This window comes from Sander lucioperca, chromosome 11 (assembly GCF_008315115.2).
Source record: "Sander lucioperca isolate FBNREF2018 chromosome 11, SLUC_FBN_1.2, whole genome shotgun sequence".
In the NCBI taxonomy this organism is placed as follows: domain Eukaryota; kingdom Metazoa; phylum Chordata; class Actinopteri; order Perciformes; family Percidae; genus Sander; species Sander lucioperca.
The window spans coordinates 6,523,638-6,545,801 of record NC_050183.1 but is presented as its reverse complement, the minus strand read 5'-3'; the positions used below and the strand labels follow the sequence as shown (position 1 = coordinate 6,545,801).

At 41.6% G+C, this 22,164-nt stretch overlaps 2 protein-coding genes across 3 annotated transcripts; one reads left to right on the top strand and one right to left on the bottom strand.

The window, feature by feature from the left end:
- Positions 1-2,286: 2,286 nt before the first annotated feature.
- On the top strand, positions 2,287-9,235 carry mydgf (myeloid-derived growth factor). Its single transcript, XM_031307272.2, has 6 exons — positions 2,287-2,559; positions 3,903-3,953; positions 4,041-4,102; positions 4,452-4,533; positions 6,021-6,093; positions 7,653-9,235. Exons 1-6 carry the CDS (start codon positions 2,407-2,409, stop codon positions 7,730-7,732), a joined length of 501 nt encoding a protein of 166 aa, XP_031163132.1. The 5' UTR covers positions 2,287-2,406; the 3' UTR covers positions 7,733-9,235.
- On the bottom strand, positions 5,496-18,815 carry LOC116055336. Of its 2 annotated transcripts, none has more exons than XM_036007300.1 (4): positions 16,516-18,815; positions 12,580-13,687; positions 6,572-9,104; positions 5,496-5,746 (listed from the first exon to the last, which is right to left on the bottom strand). In XM_036007300.1, exons 1-2 carry the CDS (start codon positions 17,626-17,628, stop codon positions 12,719-12,721), a joined length of 2,082 nt encoding a protein of 693 aa, XP_035863193.1. In that variant the 5' UTR covers positions 17,629-18,815; the 3' UTR covers positions 5,496-5,746; positions 6,572-9,104; positions 12,580-12,718. The 2 variants fall into 2 exon arrangements, with proteins under 2 accessions (XP_035863193.1, XP_031163131.2); XM_031307271.2 differs by having other exon boundaries at positions 8,949-9,104.
- Positions 18,816-22,164: the final 3,349 nt, after the last annotated feature.

The following is a 22,164-nucleotide window of genomic DNA, read 5'->3' as shown; positions in this document are numbered from 1 at the left end:
TGACGCCAACTCCGTACTAATGTTGTGTTTCTCTGTCTGGATAGGTCTGTATATTTACCATTGCAGAGAATTATTTGTTAATAGCAAAGAGTAGAAGCTGTTTGTGTGAGCACAGTGGAAATAACTGAATATTTTGTCTGGCATCCTGTCAAAATGAGACAATGTTTACCTGGGCAGGACAAGGACTCCCTGAGTCTGACCATTTACACGTCATTACAGATTGAACAGCTCTCCCTGTTTGAAATAGAAGAATGTGCCTAATGACCCTGGTGCTTTTCCTCCTGGAGCTGCTGTGTAAATATCCAAACACTCAACAGGCTGTCTGAGTGAATGCATGCTGTTATTAATCGTGTTATTGTATTTTTTTGGGGTTTGGGAAGTGGGATTGCAGTGATGCGAATAGGGGAGGAGGAGGGGGAGGTGGTGGAGGGGAGGGGAGAGTGAAGAGGGAGGACAGGTTATTCAGCTGAAACCCTAGTTATTTTTGGTCTGAAATTGCCTCTAAATGCTCGTATTGTTTTATGGGTTTTACACATGAGTGTCAGACAATGTTAAGGTGTCTCCTCTCATACCAAAACATCTGTTCATCTATCACGAGGAGGACGCTTTATGGCTCCAGAGACACACGTAGGCTACACGTACATGCAGGAGCAGACATGAGACTGGTTTTGTCTCCTGTAATACTAAATGTAGTTCTACTGTGAAAAAGAGAGGAATGCACACAAGTACAGTAGGCCTATTTGTTATTGAGAGAATTCTGTAGACATGTTGTTATAGAGGATGACACTCGTTCATAAAAACGTTACTATATTTTGACCAACAGTTAACATAGTCATGCAGAAATGTATTGTATTAACATTGATGTGCATATCACTTAAATGTTGCAGCTGGTCAAGTTGGGGCTAATTTTAATTAATTTATATAGCCTACTTTCCCTATACACTGTAAACCCAGATTTAGTTGTAATTAAACTTTTTAGTGGTCACTACTTATTCTTTCATATTCTGTAAAAAAACATATTCATTACTTAATCATATTTGTTGTTTGTAATAATTAGCTTACGTATGCAGAAGCAGAGATAACTAAGGATGATAAGTTTCTGTATGGGAGGGACTGGGACTGAGCAAAATCTCATGGAGAAAAATATATGTTCTGAACGTTCTGACGGTTTCTATCCTAGTTAAAGTGTGTTTTAATAATGTTCTGTTACTGTTTTGGGTGTGCATTCATGTTACGTGGGTTTTTAGTTTTGTATGGTTGATTTAGTGTTCATGTTTGTCTACATTTATTATTGCACGTGGGGATAATGGCCTCTGGGCAGTGTGGTAGAAAATGGCCACACAGATTCATGGCGAGCAATCCGGAAAATACAATACATGCACTGTCATCCTTTCTGTTCAATCAGAACTGTTGTGTTGTTATAAAGGAAAAAACATATTTACAGTAATTATTGTAATTATTATAATAATTATTGATTTCCTAATGTTTCATATTTATTATATTTCAACAAAAGTTATTTATGTTTACTAACGAGTTTTAGTAGCTAAGGACTACTAAGGTAAACTTGATTGTCTACTGCATCAACTTACCAGTCTGTGGTAATGAAACTTGACCTATTTAGTTTCACCTTTTGTAAAAACTTAAACGGTTTAAGGCAACGGGATTCCACGCAAATATCAGGTAAAGTCAACTAGTTCGGGATAACAGTGAAGGAATCAATAAAGTCGTATCTTATCTTAATCTATAATAATACTTTTTAATTATTAATATTGATTATATTTTGTAGGCTATTATTAAGGAGGAATGATTGATTGCTATAAGATAAGACGAGACAAGAAACATCAGTGACATGACAATGCATCTCATAAATTTGGATGGAGTTTGTTCATTGTCGTGGAGATGGATCGGTCGATGTGAACTCACTGGACCTTGAGTTGAGTTGGGATTGATTTGTCAAACTGTTGTGTTATGCTACTTTACGCTTACTGAGACATACATTACATGATGTCATAAAAATAAAAATGTAAATATTTAATAGTTGTTTCTACTTTGTCTGCAGTAGAAAAAAAATGTACCAAATTGGCCGAACAAGGGCGACATCACGTGGCCCTGAATGGTAGCGTTACAATTAATTCTGTAGGCCTACTCCTACTTTTATTCGTCAATATCATATCTTAAACTACATCAACAATGCATGTGTTTATTATTACCATATCAAGATATTCGTCTGTTTTATGTTGCTTATGTCTGCTTTGATATTTTATCATATTTGTTTCCTTGGTTTGGTATGTGACGACATTTACAGTCGACGGGATACCGGTTACCCGGGGTGCTACTCACAGCGACACACACCACCACCAGCACCACTATCACCACTATCACACATCTAGCTATAAGGAGAAGGAGATGGCCACCCAAAATAACTTTTGTGCTGTTAATTTGGCGTTTCTGCTTGTCTTCGTGTTGATTGTCCCGGTTGATGCCTCTCCTGATCGGACGAAGACGGTGGAGTTTAACGTTAAACCGGGTGGAGTGGTGCACACTTTCACTGAGGCGATTGTGAGTGAAATTATAAAGTATTGTCTTTATTTTACACAATTAGCTAACGTTTTTAAACACCACCCGGACACAGAGCTACAGTTAGGCTATGCTAACTCTAAACGTGCAAGTTTGAATGTAGGTGAATTCACCGTTAAGGTTAATTATATCTATTCTTATATTGATTGTTAAGTAGTGGACATAATAATTACAGACTGAAACATACCACGGATTGTATTGTGTGTGTAAGGTTGTGAGGTGTGTTTGTTTCATTAGTTTGTTACATTCAATGTATTTGGTATTGATAGTGACATATGTGAAAAACTACATTCTTCTGGTCAGCTGTAGTCGCAGCGTGATGACGAAACAGCCTGTGAGAAGCTGACACGTCGTTGCCACATTGCCACAATGGCTTCATTCATTGGTGGACATTTTAATGACTGTGAACAGCTTTTTTTTATTTAATTTGAAAGCAAAGTCTCAATATCCTGTCTTTACATAAAGGCTGTAACTTCTTAGTTGTTTTTGTTTAATTGTCAATTCTTCTTTTTATTTATTAATTAATGGCTTAATCATTTGTCCATAAAATGGGCTAAAATAATAACAAATGCCCATTACAATCATAGACTGTACAGTTGATTACAATAGAGCTTTTTCACTGCAGACATTTTGACATGACATAGCAGGAAAAAAACAGGTGTTACTAATAACATGGTGGCTCTAGGTAGGGCTGGCAATATGGTTGAAACCATTATCATATTTTCCTGGAATAAGGATCTTTTCCAATATTGATATATATTTTAATAAGGCAAATGTTTGCAAAATCATATATAAAACAATCAAACGTTATGCATTACACAAGACTAACTGTTTATATGTGTAGTTAATAACTAATTAAGTTTCTGATTACAGTTTTGTAAAAGTCATTACTTTGGACAATAGAAATTATTTCATCATGTTGTGATTTTGCTGAAAGACGAGAAGCGATAATATTGATTTATTGCTCTGCCCTAGCTTAGTAGTGATTCCTCATGCACAATATCAGGTGTAACATTTACACCTGTGCTTTCTTCTAGAACATGTCAAAACATGTCTGCTGTGAGAAACGTCCTTATGGTCTTTACCAGCAGACAAAACATTGTTATTAGGCCAGCAGCCACAACAGACCTTTGCATTTAGAATAATATGAAACCTAGCTGCAGAAATTTCACTATAAAAATGTAAACTATCAAATCGACACTGACGCACACACGTATGAAACCGAGCAGCAATCTGATAATAGCATGTAAAAGTAATTGTTAGATAAAAAATGAAAATAATATGAAGATTTAACAAAGCACTGATGTTACACTCTCTTATTTCAGAGGGAGTATGAATGCTTATTCACTTATGCTTCACAAGGGGGAACCAATGAGGTGAGTCTCTCAGTCTCCAGCATCGTATTATAGAGTTTTAATTACAGCAGGTTTTATGCATAAATATTCTTCTTTTTTCCCAAACAGCAATGGTTGATGAGTGTGGGTTTGAGTGATGACGACAGACTGTTTTCCTGCTCTGTGTGGAGGTGACACACACACACGCACGCACACACACACACACACACACACACACACACACACACGCACACGCACACGCACACGCACACACACACACACACACACACACACACACGCACACACCCCCTGACCCTGATATTCAGTGTGTCTTCAGTGAGAATTTGTCCCATGTGTCTGCTGAGTCACTCTAATGATTGTAGTTAATCGTGACAGCCCCGTAGAGAGAAGAAGAAAAAACAACAGAGTTTCTAACCTCATAGTTTAAATGTATTCATGTCCAGGACTGACTTAATAAGCAAATTAATGTATGCAAATGACTTAATGTTGGTAACAAACTTTTTTTTTCATTCCTGCCAGGCCCCAGGGGAAGTCTTACCTGTTTTTCACTCAATTCAAAGCTGAACTTAAGGGAACCAAAATTGAATATGCAAATGCATATGTAAGTATAAAAGAAACACAAATTCCCTCAACTGTTAGATGCAAATGTTGCCTATCCTGTTTACATGAATCTGGGCCTATATATCAGTCAGTAATATCTTGATAGTTTCTTGTGTCATTGTCAGTTTGAGAAGAGGCACTGTTGTTGATTAGATCTTGTGTAGAAAACACAGTTGATGAACATTTTTGCATAGCCTGCAAATAATAAACCATCCACCTATGCACCAGCAATACATTTGTCAAGCTCATGGCTAACATTAAGGCAGGATTTTTCGGTATTGCAGTTTTTTTTTTTTTTTTACTTTGCTTTTTTTGACTGCAAAGCTGGTGACTGTCAACAACACTTTGATCTTGTCTTCTGTGAAAAAGTCATCACATGTAGTGACACAATTTCTTTTATTTGACCTCTTTCCAGGATATGCATGCATATGTGCAATGCATGTAACATTTTTATATAAATGGGGTTAGGAGAAGTCTTCAATTTAATGATTCAAAGTATGAATTAATTGTGAGGTCTTACATTGCTTGTTTTATCTGACCAACAGTCTAAAACCCACTGTCAGTTTGAAAAAGCTTCAACAGTTTTCCGTTTTAATACTTTGAACCAACGGCTATGGACATGTTTTCCCCCCAAATTATTTAAATGAGGTTTCCTCCAGACCTCCGTCAGATTAAAAGGTACGGCTACTCAAGATTAAATGTCACCTAACATCATCTGAGAGCCAGAGCATCGCCGAATGTTCCTGGCTACACAGTCCTGAGTAGAATTGAATAAAATCAGCTGCCACTTGCACTTTGGATCTTTGCTTTACTGCACATCCCCTCCACTAATACTTATGTGTCCATGGAAACCCATCATGGCCATCATGTCCCTGCATTTTTTAATCTATTTTACTCTAATGGTGGTTCGAGATACATGCCACCTAGTACCAACTTTGAAAAACAAGGCAGGCAGAGACAGGCAAAGTAACAGAAAAGCTTTATTTCTCCTGGAAGGCAAACCCGCCGTGTCTTTGCACATAATGTTTCATGGAAGGTTAATGTCTCTGGACTCTTCCTGAGCTCAGTCACTTAGCGGAGGTCTGCCGTGTCTGATGTGGTCGTCGCTGAAGTGAAGCACACCTTGACACGCCTCCTTCCCCCACCAAGGGCAGTCCTGACACTCTGTCATTAGTGAGAGCACATGTTTCCTCCTCCTGTTCTGGCTCCGTGCCCTGCAAGCAGAAGACAAATGCACAGAAAATAACTTCACTAAATGATGCGACAAAAATAACCTCACATACACAAACAAACACACCTGCCACCCCCGCACAGCATCTCCTTGACCTTGTCACCACATCCTCCTACTCTCCCGGCCCGTCTGTTGCAAAAAAGTGTCTCCTGTGCCGCCTCCCATCCTGTTTTTGTTTATTTTTTGATTTTTTTCTCCTTCTTTCCTTTCCTCCCTTTCGTCCTCCTCTTCATCACTGCTGCTGTATTTGTCTCCAGTCTCAGACGGCGGCAGCAGGACAGAGTGACGTGCCTTTGAAGCCGGAGGAATTTACCGTAGGAGACTCAACAGGTGAGAAATTTATTGCATTTCCAAGTGTTCAATCAACTCCCTCTGCTTGTCACATCAATCTCTCGCTCGCTCCCTCCCATCCCCTCCATCACGTTGCAAGTTCTCTGTTGATTTCCCTCTGAAGCATATGCTCCAGCTGTGAGTGGGTTGCCATTTGTCCCTGTAGCATTATTATTTGTTGTTATTTAGTTTTTGCACAAATCCCCACTGTGGCTCAAGTTCCGGACTGTGATTAGCAGGATTTGACAAGTCACACAGCAATTTTCTGTAACAGCAGATTAGACACGACAGTACAGAGGCTTATCGACTCAATTTCCTGCAACTATCACAGACTTTAGGATAATCCCATCTCTGTGAGACCTCTGGGAAACACTTCCAGTCATGATTTCGAGGGATAAGCTTTTTAGTAATACACAGTAGGTAAATTGCTTTTTTTAAAATGCAAAATATATCAATAAACTGGCTTTAACTCACTCACAAGCTTATATGTTCACATTTAGCAGGCTGCAGATAAGGGGGAGCTGTTCAGTCACTAACAGAGCAGTTCTACACATGCCAACATGCCAACATGCCCTGCACCCCCTACAGGAAAGAAAAGTCACTGTAGTTTCGACCTGCAGATGCCTGTAGATGTTGCCACCTACAGGCAAAACAAGTGGTAGTTTTTGCAATGTTAGCAACTGCAGATTGTTATAGATGCTGATAGCTTTTTGTTTGAGGTTTTACTGCATGTGTATTAAAGACTTAATCCAAGGTGGCAGCCATTAATTTGTATAAAAATTGCTCCGCAACGCAAAAACTAAGTTATAAATAATTGATACAAATGTATGACATTACTGTACCACCCTCACCTCCAGTAGATAATGTAGATATAAACACAGTTCAACTTGGGGCTGTAAAATGCAAAATATTTGGACGATTTTGCAAACAAATTTACTGTTTATCTCTTTAGTTCATTCATTCACTGAACTTCACATGTTCAGACCCTTAAACAGTTCAGTTTATATGAATTAATACAGTAACACTTAAGTTCATTGTTTTTCTCCGGCATCCCACACCGGTTTCTTTAGGTCGACAATGAGCAATGAACCACCCCTTTTGTTCAAAGTAATCTGGAAAACAGCAGGAGGCATCAACACTAAGGGCTTCCTTATTCAGCAGAAAATATGTTCTAGTGAACAAAACTATTACATTTGTTAGGTTTTATATGTCAAATATAAAACCACAAGCAGCACCTACTGTTCGAAGAACGAGATGAGGTAGCAGTTGTAACACGCATTGTTTTGTAGGTGGCACTAGTGTAAAAATTGCAGCAGCTATTACTTTCCTTACCAGTAGATGCCACACACCTACATCTACAGATCTGATCTGCTGCTGCTTATACTTTTCTTGCCAACAGGCAGTGCAGGTTGTACTAGACCTGTAGGTCTCAAGCTGCTGGCTCTGCAGTTAGATGATACTGGCTGGTTTCAGGTGCTTTGCATCAGTGACGCTCTGTGTCCTTGTTTTTGTTTTAATATTTTCTGTGACAGTAATTTGCTCTCCTCTCTGACCCCCAGTGACCCACAGAGATGGAAAGTTTAACGCTCAACTCTCCAAACTGACTGCCATTGGACGGACACGACACGATGAGCTGTAATTGGTCAGAAGTCTGACTTGGTTTTGGTCATGTTTTGAGCCCTGAGTTGGACTTCTGTGTTCCGCTCAGTAGTCAATGAAGGATGGATTTGTGGGTGTAACAACTTAAAATTTAAGTGGGATGATACTGATATAGCACTTTGTGTTTCAGTACACAAATTACCTGGTATATTTTTGTAATGGATTTGAAAATGCTGTTAAAAATACAGAAAGGCATCAGTTTAGTATTCTTTTTTTTTCTTTTTTTACTATGTAATGTCCCAGATAAAATTCTGCCATAAGATAAAGTGCTTCCATAGTTGTTTCTTAGTTTCTGAGGCTATAAGATTTACAGAGAGCAAATCTGTTCTGATCCACTGAGGACATTTGTAAATGTATAGAGGACTGGTGTCTGGGGGCTTGTAGAGTATAGATAACACATTTAGAGTAGGGAGGGATTTAACCATCTCATATAATCCTGAGAGGAAAGTGAATAATCTCCAATAGCGTCACGCACGCACATAAACAATTACATTTTCCTCAATCTGGTCCTGTTCTGAGCTGAGCTCCTCGCTCTCTGTCTGTTTATATTGATGCGTTCTTGATAACTGTAAGCACACATTTTATCCCCTAAATCATCAATCTGTACCACTTGTGATCACTTTTTTGTTATGTTTGTGTTTTTGGCCAGAAGGGATACCTGTAATAGATCAGATAACAGCTTCATAACATAAATTAAGAGAAAGATGTACAGAATACACTGAAGGTTATTTTTTGGATAAATCCTAAACGGTGTCAATGTGAATTTATTGTTGAGAAAATATGATATATGGTATAAATGATTATTATTTAATCTTGATCATTTTAATAAGGCACCCAAAGTAGAAGATACAACCGTTTACTTATTTGTCTTTTCTAATTTCAGGATATTTCAATGACTTCACAATTACACTGTTTGAGATTTACCCCCAAAAATATATATATTTAAGGTCGTGCAGGAGCTGCCATCACATATTCCTGGGCCTTTCTTCAACTGTCTGCTGTCATCCTTCAGTGGCACGGATCAGCGAGGATATTGTGCAGGTTTCAGAAGTACATGCTCCCTTATGTACCGAGTAGGATTGCCTTTATATTCCTCACATTGATCCGATCTTCTTAGATCTACAGAAGATGAGTTCTGGGGATTGATTTCAGATTTGAGGATTTTACTGATTTGATTCTGTGGTCGGATTACTCACTGAGATTCGTACCTTGTTTGGTCTGGGTTTGGATCCTCTCATCTGTCTAGCGACGATCCTCTGGAGTTGAGTAAACACTCATCTGGGAACGTTAGTGTGTCCCTTTGTCACCGTCCTCCCTCTGGGGTCACAACAGGAAGTAACCACATCCAGATGCTGATCCACAATAGAAAGATACACACAAGATGTTGCTTATTTTGTACATGTTTCCTTTTTTTGTCTACTTCTTGACTGTTTTGATTCTTGATGGATGTTTGAATAAAGACATGTCATTGTTCTGGAGATAATTCAATGTTTTCGTCTTGTTATGTCAGTTATGATCTGATTGAACCTCCCACAGCCTCGTTAAAGGGTAAACATGAAAAGAGAGGAGAAATTTGAGTGCCAGCATAGAGCCATTAAATATTCTGAACATGGCGGAGAGCGTTTTTTATGCCCCCGTCATATCTGTCTAAAATAACAGTAATTTTAGTACCAGTACTAATGTATTTATTTAAAACCAGTTTGTATGCTGCAGAAAACCAGGTTTTCAGCATACAAATGAGACTTCATATGAAACTTTATATTAAACTAAGCATTATGAAAAATTGCTCAATTAACATTTATTGTCCTCGAATAAATGTTTCCATGAGATAAAGAGCTTTCATTGTTTCTTCTTAATTTCTGGGGAGAACGGCTTTGCAGGGAGGATCTACTAATTCCAGAGGCACATATGGGAATGTATAGAGCGTTGATCTTTGTGGGCTTATAGAGATATAGAGTCAGGAGGGATTTATTCATTTTATGTTAAGCCATGAGAAAATCAGTCATCTTGATTGTAGTCAAATTGGCGTTTGAATTCTGTGATACAAAGATTACACATTTATTTTACAACTGCACAATTTACCAGCGCTTTAATGTAAAATATAATCATGACTGTAAACTATAAAACATCTGAGAAGATCTACTGTGTAGTAGCACTTTGGCAGAGCTGTGCCAAGAAACTCCCTCAGTCTCCTACTTGTATGTAAAGCATCTTATAGCAAAGACGTGGCCATTTTCAGTTTTGTGGCCCCATGGATAAAGAATTTAACACTGTTCTCAAGGTGGTTGTTCCACTGAATAATACATCTCTGTAGCACAATATCTGTTTGTTTACTGCCAGTTCACTGTGTCTCCGAGACTCAAAGCTGCCTCTATGCTGTCATCCAAACACTAAACACATATCACTACTGTTTACCATCTGGTACCAGTAGAGATGTTTACTTTCAACTTCCCCCCCTACACTACTACCATCAGGAAAATATATACATTTGATGCTGCTAATAGCTGGCTTAGATTAGGATGGCATGCATTAAGAGAAATCTGAATTTTTTTTAGCCACGAACACAAAGTGGCTCCAAGGATCAGTCGATCCAACACTTTAGTCCAGACTTGTATATTTCAACAACATCCATGGTCCCTAGAGGATGAATCCTACTGACTTTGGTTCCCCCCTGACTTTTACTTTATAACTACCAGCAGACTATTCTGGCTCAATGGATGTACATTGCTGGGATAAAGCCTGACATGGTTGTGATTGGTTTAAGAAATACAAACGAGCCAGAGCATTTTTTACCTATCCCAGAATTGATAGGTGGTGTAGCCAGACCATACTCCATCGCCGAAACAGTGCTGTGGAGATCGGTCTGGCAATGCAAGACTACCAGCAGACCAACCACATTTTCTGTTCTGAGAAATGTCTCGATAACTATTGGATAGGGTTGATGCTCGAATGGATGGTCTGGAGGGACAGGCGAAGGCATGACATGCCTCTGATCGGTTGATCGGTTGGTTAGGTTTAGGCATTAGGAGTGAGATTCGTTAAGGTTTGGGTAAGAATATCAGGGTAAGCCAATCAGAGGCAGAGTAGGGGGGTCCCCGTCCCCCTGGACCATCCATTCTAACATTAACCATTGGAGAGATTGCCATAAAATGTACAGAAATTCATGTTTCCCTCAGGATGAATTCTAATAACTACTAAGATAGAAGAATACTGTAAACATACACACCTGCTTAAAATCAAGATGTTAACATTGTTATTGTGAGCATGTTAGCATATGGACATTTAGCTTAAAGCACCTAAGTACATCCTCACACAGCTGCTAGCATAACTTAGACTCTTAATCTTGTTAAAGTAGCCGATAAGTGAGGTGATATTCTATATTTTTCTTCATGTCAATAAAGTCTATGAAAAGACCAGAACCAACAATTCATTAAGCCTTACTAACTAACCTACTAAGTATTTTCTGTGTATCCAGTGCCTGATATCCTCTGTGCCACAGACCTCAAAAACACATCAATGCTGCACATGATGTTCCTTCATTAGCATGAATGTGGCATTGTAGTTTATTTTGATTTACTCCGACACCGTCCTGCTGCTGTAAATACTCACGAGAGCACGAAATGTGCATTAATCTATGCTAAAATCTACAGTTTCCAGCTATTTTTTTTTATCTAATTACTGAGCATTGATGAAGCTGCATTTGTGCATACTTTTTTTTTTTTCTTTTTTTTTTTTAAAGATTTAGCTCTTCAGGAGGAAGAAATTGGCTCGGTGCTGAGTGCCACAGACAGGGTAGGGAAGTCAAAAAGTATTGAGAGACGGACTAACACACTGTTGGTTTTGGTCTTTTCATTTTATCTGTTAACAATAACAGAAAATAGGCTATAGAATAACACTATTTTAGCTTTATTCTTCACAAGAAAAGAGCCACAAGCAGGCATTGAAATAACATTTCAGAGAGGACAACGTCAGATGACCTAAATGAATAAGCCATCGATTTGCTGAGCTGTATTTATGTAATCAATCTGGCAGACATTCCAGTGTCTGTTTTCCTCTCTTTCCTCTCACACACACCTGCCCCCTATTTCTCTTTCTTTGCATCTCCTGACATTAGGAGGGGAGCAGATGGAGATTGTGGCCAGGTCAGTCAAGCCAGAGGCAGCAAAGGAGATGGGATTTTTGTAACACCAGGGGCTCGGTGAAGGGTAAAACGAATGGCCAGCTGCCCCCTGTCTCCCCTGATGCGCACCCAGGCGCTGGGTCGGTGACCCAGTCAGCTCGGAGCAACTCTGCCTGTTCACTTCTTATCTGGCCTTGCTAAGTTCCTCATATCACGACACCTTTTCTGTCCCCAGATCTATCACAGATCACAGCCTGTTATCCCCAGTGTGTGCTTTCTACACCACCGAGCCAAAGTACCCTGAGCTGCACTGAGTTCTCGTTATACCATCACGACTCTTGACAGCAATTATCTAACCTAGACAATGCTGACACATGTGAGTGGATGTGTCTGGCTGCTTAGGTTGAAGTGCACTAAAGTAATCAGTTCTTACTTTGACTTGTCATCTTGCAGTAATTATAATTTTGTTCATATTTCTATTTAATTAGGCCTTCTCCTTTGCCCTTTAACGGTGCAATCTGTGAGAGTCTGAGAGCCGTGGGGCAAACTGAGCATCTGTATAGAGGCTCTTGTTACCAGAGCAGTAACCCAGACAGATGTTATGGTGTCATTTGTATGTTCAGTTTATATACTCAAGAGATTGGTATAGAAGGAGAGATGGGAAAAGGACGTCTGCAGAACCAAGCTGTTCTTCCTGACATACTCACCCCAAGTTGCGTTTGTATCCTGTCACCTTGGAAACTTGGTCTCAGCTCATCTTAGCGAGCCTTAAATCACTCTCCACTCTTGCAGCTGGTGCTGTGAATGTGGCTCTGTTCGATCAGCCTCCCCTCCTGCTGCATTGTCTCACACTGTGGTCGAGAGAAGCCTTCTTTTCTCAGGGTATGGAGGAGCTTTGCGGGGTTCCTTCACCTTCTTTGTGTGTTCAGAGGGTCTGTGGTGGGGGTACGGAGGAGGCTTGCGACCCCTGCAGCCTTGTGCTGTTGGTGGTTTAGCTGTGGCTGCAGGGGCAGAGCACACCTGTGAAGGTCTGTGAACGGGTCCTACTGAGGATGATCGCCTCTCTCTGTCAGTGTTGGACACAGTTTGAGTTTCTGAGTTGATGGGTGGGCAGCTGGCAGACGGAGGCTGGGTTGATGATTGAGAGAGCAAACTGGCAGATGGGTGGTCACTTTGTGGGGTCTGATAAGACCCAACCTTGTTCTCTATGATGACAGAAGGGCTAAGAGTGGGGGGTGGCTGAGGCTTTGCAGACAGAGAGGACACAGGGCTGACCCTGATGGAGGAGGAAGGACCAGGGGAGTGAGGCTGAGAACCAGGGCTGTTGGGGTGATGGAGGTTTACTGTTAGAGGGGAGAGACCAGGAGTGGGAGGCCGAACAGGGAGGCTTCTTCGGGGAGACAAAGTAAGATCATGGGAGGTGAGGTTTTGAGGGGGATTGGATAAAGGGAGACTATTGTTGTACTGGAGCGGCCCACCTTGTCTGTGAGAAGACAGCAGGCTGCAGGTGAACCGATGAGTTTGACTCCTCTCTGATGAAAACCCAGAGGTTACCGGGCATAGCAGCACATTTGGTGGAAAGTGACACTTGTGATGATCTCTCCTGAGGGTGTCAAATGAGTCTGTGGTTCCTGGCTGGTCTCCAGGCTCTGACGGCCATTGATGGGTGCTGCCTAACGTCACTTTACTGGAGCTGGAACCTGAACTGGAGCTGCTGTCGCTGGGAGGGTTGGCGCTGTCACCTCTTTCATTCCCCTGCTGCTTCTCCACATTCAGATCAATGGATGAGGTTAGATGGTCAATCTGCTGCACCACCTATGATGGATAAATACATGGTGATGAATACAAAGAATTGAAGTACTTTGGAAAAGGGGCACTTCACTGATTTTAGACAAAGATCCTTTAACTTATCATCTGATCCTTTAACTTTCAACCTGTGAAAACAGTTTTATAACGTCTCCTGTGGGGACTTTTTTACCGGAAAGTCTGAGTTACAAACTGGACACAAGAAATCTGTTTGAAAGATGCGCATGTTTATCAGGTGGGGAAGGGCTAACGAAAGACTGCACTATGGGAAATGTAGGATCAAGTGTTTTTGGAGCTTGACCCACACTAGGGACTAAAAGTCTGGATATCTAGAACTCTCAATTATGTCCATTCTGAGTCCCACAACTTTATAAAAGTGCAATACAAAAATCCCTGGAGTACCACTAATGATAACCTGAAACGTATGATTATTTTCATTGTTGTTTAATCTGCTGAATGTTTGTGCAATTAAGGTGACTTCTGCAAATAAACACCACGACCAGAACTATAAAACCCAAAAATTTCAATTTACATAACTCAATTGAGTTACTAATCACTTCTATACATATAGAATAGAATACTTATAGAATATATACTTCTATAATGTATTTTTGGCCATTTTGAGCCTTTATTTGGATAGTAGTACAGAGGTGACAGGAAATAAAGAGGAAAGAGAGAGATCCAACATGCCACGAAGACCCCCAGCCAGATTTGAATCGGGTTTTACAAGATCAGCAGCTTCAACAACTTTTCCACCAGGACGCTCCAACACTCTATTAATCCAAAGGCTTTTGTTCCAATTTGAGTCTTTTCTAATAAAAATTATTGATAACATACAAAACCTTGGCACTGTAGCCTCAATATAGTAATGGCAATATTAAAAGTTTGCGTATTAATTGTTTCTGCTTTTGCATGTCGGCATCTATAATTTGAGGCGTTTACGACTCTTACAGAAGTGGACTCTCTGCAGGTGTATAGCTCTAATCTTTAAGTGTGTCACACAAGCTACAACCTAGTGCAAAAATTTTTTACCTCAGCCTAGAAACGGTGATATTACAGGAAATGTGTAAGCTAAATTTAGGTCGGTTTCCCTTCTGATACTTGTGATAGTGAAAAGCACACTATACAATATATCACAGGCATACAAGTCCAGATGCATGCACTGTATCTAAAAGAGTGCAGAGTATGTATCAAATGAGTTTATGCACAACACACATAAATGCTTAACACAAAGACACATACAATGTACAATGATAAAGGCAGGAGAGATTGTAGAAAATTACACTGGGGAAAATGTTTGACCTATCTCTTCACCTGCTCTACGTTCACAGATAAATCCTCGGCCCCCGCTGGAACAGATTTATTGTTTTGTTCTCTGTGTTCAACAACATCCTTGTCAAAAGATGACCTGCTTTGCCTTTTTTTTTTTTTTTTCTTTTTAATGCTGCAGCTTTTTTGGGCGAGGCATTTCATATTTCTTTGAAGTACCGCGTGCATATGCAAGTGACTCTGGGCAGGTGCTGCTTGTTAATGTCAGAAACCAGAGGAGATAAAAGAGCAGAGGACCCTGGTTTTCATCTGCTGTTCCCGAGAGTGTTTATTTAAAATGATGTTTTTTGACCCCTCAGGTCTTCACATGTAGTGCTGATGAGTGCTGAGAGACGTTTGTTGTAGAGCTCAGTCATGTAAGTTTCATACCTCTTTCAGTTTAACTCTACTGTTGTTCTGCTTTTAGTTCTGAGTCACAGAGCAGTTTTTGATCCATCAAAATGTCTTAGCAGAAGACCACATTCATGCGTGAGCTTGCTTTTGTGATGTTTTTCACATTTTTTGTGTTGCTTTAATATTTGTATAGTATCTGTCTAAAATGCTTTTAAGTCTCACTCCAGCTCCTTTTTATAACAGGGATTGATTATTGAATAAAACTGAGGGTTGCTTCTCATGCAACAGAATCATAAAACAGGGCTTTGAAACAAATATGCAACCAAAGTCTTCTCTGGTGCCTTATCCTCCTTTGATCTGTCATCTCTGTTGTGAAAATTTGGGATTTTCTATCACAGTCTGCTTGCTTCCGACCCCCCTCCTTTCCCCTCTTTTTGTGTAGCCTACATGCTCTTTCATCAGTGTTATATTAATACTGTCACACTAAAACCTCACAGCCAGAATGATGAGGTTACTACCTCAGGTTTAGCCACGACCCTGTAGATGCAGATCCAATGCCAAGAGGCGAGATTTACGTGTCACTTTTACTGGATGAGGAATACGAGGCAGAGATACTCAGACATAAATGGATTATAAAACGTTATCCAGCTGTGCCTGGAGCAGCATCTGTCCATGAGGAGGGAGAGTGGTGGAAGAGTTGAGAGAGGATGTTGGAGGAGGACAGAAAGGGAGATGCAGAGAGAAAGGCGACTGCTTTGCCTAATGTCACATCTCAGCAGCCTCTGAATGCATCATACAAATGGGGCATAACTATTGTCTGGTTCACCTCTATGATAATGTACGCATGAATTAAGCACAGTGACAGAGGAGAGTTGCACAAACAGTTTGCAGACTGTGGTGGATTCAACCAACCCTGCTGCTGACTTTTTAATGCATGTAAATTCTGCTCAGGATGTGTGGTTGTGTGTAGCCCGCATCATTATCTGTTAGAGCCCTCAAGGTTTTATAGCATAAGCATGAATGTTTCCTCCAAGAGTAAAATACCTAAATGAATATGAGAGGATACAGTAACTTCTCTGCTCCTATTCTCAACCCATTTCTTTTTCTACCATTTCCATTTTGTCCAGGAAAGACATGATTGGTGAAAATGATGAAATGTTATGCAGAATCATTACCTCTTTCATTTCCTGGTGAACGTCCCTCAGCGCTGTAAGAACATGCTCCAGGTTGTCCACCACCCGTTTAATCTGGTTTCGAACAACCTTCCTGCTGCAGCCTGATTCCTTCCTCTGTGGCTCCCCTTCAATGGTCGACCTGTATTGGACCCATGTCTGATTCTGGCCCAGGGCCGCGATACGCTCCAAGCTTGGTCTAGCTTTCCTGGGGTGTCGTAGTGTTGTGGTGCAGCCCAGGCCTCTCTGAGGAACCTCAGTGGAGAAGATGACTCCATTTAGGGGCCCGTTGAAACCCTCAACAAGTGGTTCCCTCAGGTCTCTCTGGCTCTGGGAGTTCCTGCTCTGTTGTTTGTTGTAGCTGAAGCTGGTGGGGAAGCCATGCTGCCTTTCTGTTAGTCCCTGAGTGTCTGAGCACACCCAGCTGGATGAATGGAGGTCTCTCTTGCGGTAGGTTGTACTGCTGGCGTAGTCCCACACCTTCCCCCTCCTGTCCTCAATGTCCACCACAACAGGCACCTTACAGTTTGGCTCCTCAATGAGCAGTCCAGAAACAGGAAGAGGAGGGGGTCTCACTAGTGGCCCATATTTCCTGACTGAGGTGCTAGTCCCGTCATTCTGCGACTGAAGGGGGCTCAGGTGGCTGCCGTGTTTCCTAACAAAGGTGTGGTTGTCCTGGGCAGAGGTGGAGCTGTTGCTCAGACCATGCGGCCCGTCCCCTGGACTGCTCTGCGTGTTGGTGGGTGGGTCCAGCTCTGGAGACTGGTTCCACCTGGCAGGACTGTCCTCCCTCTGCTTCCTCAGACTCCCAGGCAGGATATGGTGCCCACGCAGCACCACTGGAAGCATTCTCGCCATCCCTACGCCATTACACCGAACCTCCCCCTTCTTTGCCCGGTCCCTTCCCTGGATAGAGAAGAACCCGATCCCTTTGGCTCTCTCCAGCGGGGTCAGGTTGTTGCAGGCCTCTGAGCTGGATTTGTATGGTCCATTGAGCCCCAGGTCACTGCTGTGGTGGGGCTTAAGACTATTGCGCAGCCACGGGATGAAGTGAGGGGCGTGGGGCTTGAAGCCTTTCTGCTCCCCAGGCGCTGGAGTCCTGCTGTCAGAGAACATGGTGATGGATGATGTCCAGCAGCCTCACAGAAAGAAGAAGAAGCAGAAGAGGAACAGGAGGACTCCTGAGACACAGAGCGCTTCCTCCTCTTTTTCCATGAATCCCCTCCTACCTTTTCCATTAACAGACTCAATCCGCTCTATCTTTAGTCTCTTTTCCCTTTCCCTCTCTCTCTCTGACTCTGTCTCCAAAACTTTTATCTGCTTTTTTCCCTCCTCATCTCAGATCCCACCCACCCACTCCCCTTTCCCTGCTAAAGCCTGTTTCTGATTTTATCTCCCTGCCTTTTTCCCTCTTCTTTTTCCCCCTCCGTTTCTGCTTCTCCTCCCACTATCCTCCCTTTTGTATTGCACTTGAGCCCCTCACCCCCTCATTGGGCTGGCCTTGGAGATGCCAAGGGCCTCTCTCTCTCTCTCTCTCTCTCCGTCTTCTCTCTCTGCCTGCCTGCGTCTCACTAGCTCAGTAGCAGTGGAGGCTTCCTGTCTCTACATCTCTCTCTCTCCCCCCCTCCCCCCCTCCACACTGCGCTGCACTGCCTCCTATCCTCGCTCTTTCTTCCTCCCACTCCCTCTCACTGCTCTAACTCCCTTTCTCTATTTCCCTCTTCTCTCCCCATTTCTGTCTCTTTTGCCTGTAACTCTCTGCTCTCATCTGAGAACCCTGTACGTCCTCTGTCTTTGCAACTCTTTTTTTACTCTCTTTTCCTCCCCTTTCTGTCGCACTCTCTCTCCCCATCATCCCCACCTCCCATTTGCCAGGGAGAGCTGCTGAACTTCAATCAAGACGCCACTGTTATTAATCCTCTGTTAGCCAGTGTATACACACGTGATTCCCCCTGCCTCCATTCTCATCTGATTACTCCTTCCCCGGCTCAGCCCTTCACAATTAAATGCTGCTTAGGGGTTTTAAAGGAGTAGGGGAAGATGGCAGCAGGAAGGGATGGAAGAGGAATAGTAGGGGGCACATAATTGCGACCCTCCAAGATCAGCACCAGTTTGACAGAAACTATAAGCTGCCCGGCTACAAACAACAGCTTGCCTGTGGCACGGCTCTCCCCAGATTATTGTAACTGTCAGCAAGTGTCGAGTTACATCCAAGTTGTTTTCTTGTTTTATTTTCTGCCGCATATCCAACTTCCATTTGTTCCAATTATGCAGAGACAGCTGCTATTTTTGGGTTTCTCGTTCAAATTCCCATTCTTGGTGTCTGGATCAGGTTTCTTTTGTCTGACATGCCCAAAGATGCCTCCTAGGTGTCTTTTCACTCAACTGCGCCTGCATGGATGGGTCCCTCCCTTTCTGGCTGCATCCAAAATAAAAAGACGGCAGCCCAGCCACACTAAAGCCCTGACAGTTTGCTGTCACTCAGCAGTGAGGCATTCAAAGCATCCGTCATTCCGTTAGTCAGCATAGCAATCTATTCCTCTGGTAGTGCCCTGTTAAAATATGACTTCATTCACTGACATACAGGTATGTGGGGGGAGAGAAAACAGTTACAGGCTTGGTGTAATCTGCAGGCTAAGAAGATTCCTGCCTGCATGTCGACAGACTGCTGTCATCCAGTAATGACCACTAGTCTGGATTAAAAAAAAAACAAGAGTGAAAGTAATAAAGCGGCTATTAATCCTTCCTTTTCCTCACGGCATGCTGATGCACGCAAAGTCTATTTCTATGCTATGGTGGGGTTGCATTTAAAGATTTAACTCTGAATGCATATCTATACGTGTATGTGCATGTTAATGTTTAAAAGGTTTTATATAATAAGGATTTCAACCTGTATTTCACTTTGAAATAATGTTTAATCATTTAACACACACACACACACACACACACACACACACGCACACACCTACATAAAGGCTAAACAAAAGCTAAGCTCTAGGGTTGGTTGGTTAGTGTTGGTGCAGACCTGATTGTTGAAGATGATGTAAGTCGCTGTCCATGAAAACCATGTATCTCCAATTTTTTTAATTGTCACTTTATGGATTGAGAAAATTCTCCTATTTCTTAAACTAAACATACCCATTGGACCCATTTAAAAGCCCATTTCTCTAACTAAAAAGTGCATGCACAAAGCTAAAAACAAGGTTGTTTCTCTCAGCTCACAAAAAGTTGACCTTTTGTTGGAGATATATGGTTTTCACAGAGGACAGTGAAAAAATCTTCCTTGTTCATTTGGCAAAGTATTGTGAGGCTACACATTTAAATAACCTTCCAATAAGGTGGCAACTCTCCATATGTGATTGATTACATTTGAAAACATATAACCCCACCTGAATGTGTGTGTGTGTGTGTGTGTGTGTTCAAGACCTTGAATTCATGCTTCTTGAAGGTTCCCCTCCAATTAGCCACCCACGTTGTAAGGTCCATAAATAACATGGCATAATACACACAATCATTGCTCATTTTATAGTCAATGTGGAATAATAAGTAGCTGTCAGAGTTGGTCCATTTGCAGTCTGGCTACGCATCCTCTCAAGTCCGGTTGCCTTTATATCATACCATCCATTATATTAATGTGCTGTGTGTGATTGAAGGACAAAACTGGTCTACAGCAGGAGAAATTCTCCTTTTCAGTTCGGTTATTTTTTACATGTCCTCCTCTTCTGACTCTCAAACAGGAGATGTTTTTGTCACCATCATGTAGTTTTCAATATTGGTGGAACAGTTGGGAGTAGGGGGACGACAGACAGAGCATATGGCCTCACTTTGTAACCTTGTCTGCCGCCTCCTGTAGCGCTCCCTCACTTGTTTTGAGTCCTGTAACAGGCAGACTGCCCATCGAGAAGCAGCAGAGCGAGTGTGCTGGGACACTTCAACATGTGTGTCTACTGAACTTTACTGCCACTGCAGATACAGTTTCCTTGTTGAATTTCTTCAGGCAGAGAGAGAGCGAGAGGGAGAGAGAGTAAGCGCATCACTGAACACCTTACGTAACGGTGGAAAAATAGATGTAAAAGTAGTGCTTTGAAGGGCGAAGAACCGCCGGTCTGTCAAAGTGTCCTGTGCAAAATGGCTTTTAGTCACAGCGTGAATGCGTGTGGGCACTTGGGAACTTTCTATAGCCACCTGGACAGCACAAATGTGTAGTTTGGAGAGAATTATATGTGTTCACACCAATGTATTTGTCTCTGTATTCATACAAAGTGAAATGAGAAGTTTCCTGAGAACACAATGTTCTCTTTTTGTAGTATTAAATATGGAAGTGAGCAGATGCTGTCTTCCCTGAAGTGTCCAGTGTCACGCTGGTGATAATCCTCAGGGCTTCAGTGCTCTGTGTGTGTACAGCAGTGTCTTTCCTGTCCTCTTGTGTATATTTTTGTGTTTGCTTTTGGATTCCCCTCCGCCGTGCTTTTCATCCTTAAACAACACGTCAGTCAGGTGCTCTCTGAGGAGTAGAGTGAGAGAGGACGAGACAGAGACGTGGGGACACCAAGAAAGAGTAAAAGAGAGACAGAGAAAAGGGAAAGAAGACAGGGGAAAAAGAGTTTTGAAAGACTTTTAACTTCCAAGCTGACTGTCATAGCAATGCTTGCCAGAGGGGAGAGCACCTTTCAGCATACTGGATGAGTAACGATGTGGAGGGACTACAAAAGCAAAGTAATACATAATAAGCAGCGCTCGCTCTGCTCTGCACCTCTGCCAGTTACCAGTAACCTACATGAGATTGGTGTTGAGAGAAATTTTGGGAGTGCTTGAATGGTCAGCAAAGACCTCATGTAAAAGGGGCTCCTCCTTTAACACTCTGCACACACTGTAATAAGATTTAGAGAGCATGGACGTAACTGTTAGATTGGGACGTTGGGCTCGATGCATAGATTTCCATAGAAATGAGAAACAAAAACAGACAATGTGGTGATTAAATCAATACGTGACAAAATATTACATACACACATATTACATACCATTACATACCGTAGGTAACCTCAGTTATACTTGCGCAATAATTCACTTCGTAATATCTGCTGCTTCAGGATATAAACCTACTTCTTGATTATGCATCGGTATAAATCAACAAATGCATATTTCTATGCTGGTTTTGTTTTAGAAGTACAATAAAGTGATCATTGTTGAAATAGCTGAATCATTTTCTTCTTTAGTGCCACTCATCTTTTGACTGCTTTCCCAGTCCTGTTTCACTTATTAAGCCTGAAAGGCATTTTTGCTGGCATTAATGATTAAAGAAAATGGAGAAATATGACTGTGTGATGTTGTACGAGTGCAGAGCATTGCCTGCTGTTTGAACACAATGCCCTGTGGTTTGTTTTGTAGCACCACCCAGAACTCAAACATTAGGGTGTTTGCACCCATATTGAAAGCCAGCCAGACTTAGCAGTGTTAATGCCAAAACCAACTGCCTGTATGCTTGCAGGGATGGACCATGAAAGTCTGGCTTGGTTTGTCCTTGGACGTATGCACAGCTAAGCAAGAGAATCATACCTTTATCATAATTGATCCTAAAGTAAAGTATGACGCTACAATAGCTCCCCTAAACTGTTTAGTTCAGGTTAGAAGTCTGTAGCACATATCATAGCT

Coding starts and splice junctions, on each gene's coding strand:
- LOC116055336 (XM_036007300.1), bottom strand. CDS start 17,628: ATGTTCTCTGACAGCAGGACTCCAGCGCCTGGGGAGCAGAAAGGCTTC. Junction 13,688..16,515: donor TTCACCAGGAAATGAAAGAG/GTAATGATTCTG, acceptor TATCCATCATAG/GTGGTGCAGCAGATTGACCA.
- mydgf (XM_031307272.2), top strand. CDS start 2,407: ATGGCCACCCAAAATAACTTTTGTGCTGTTAATTTGGCGTTTCTGCTT. Junction 2,560..3,902: donor ACACTTTCACTGAGGCGATT/GTGAGTGAAATT, acceptor CTCTTATTTCAG/AGGGAGTATGAATGCTTATT. Junction 4,103..4,451: donor TTTTCCTGCTCTGTGTGGAG/GTGACACACACA, acceptor CATTCCTGCCAG/GCCCCAGGGGAAGTCTTACC.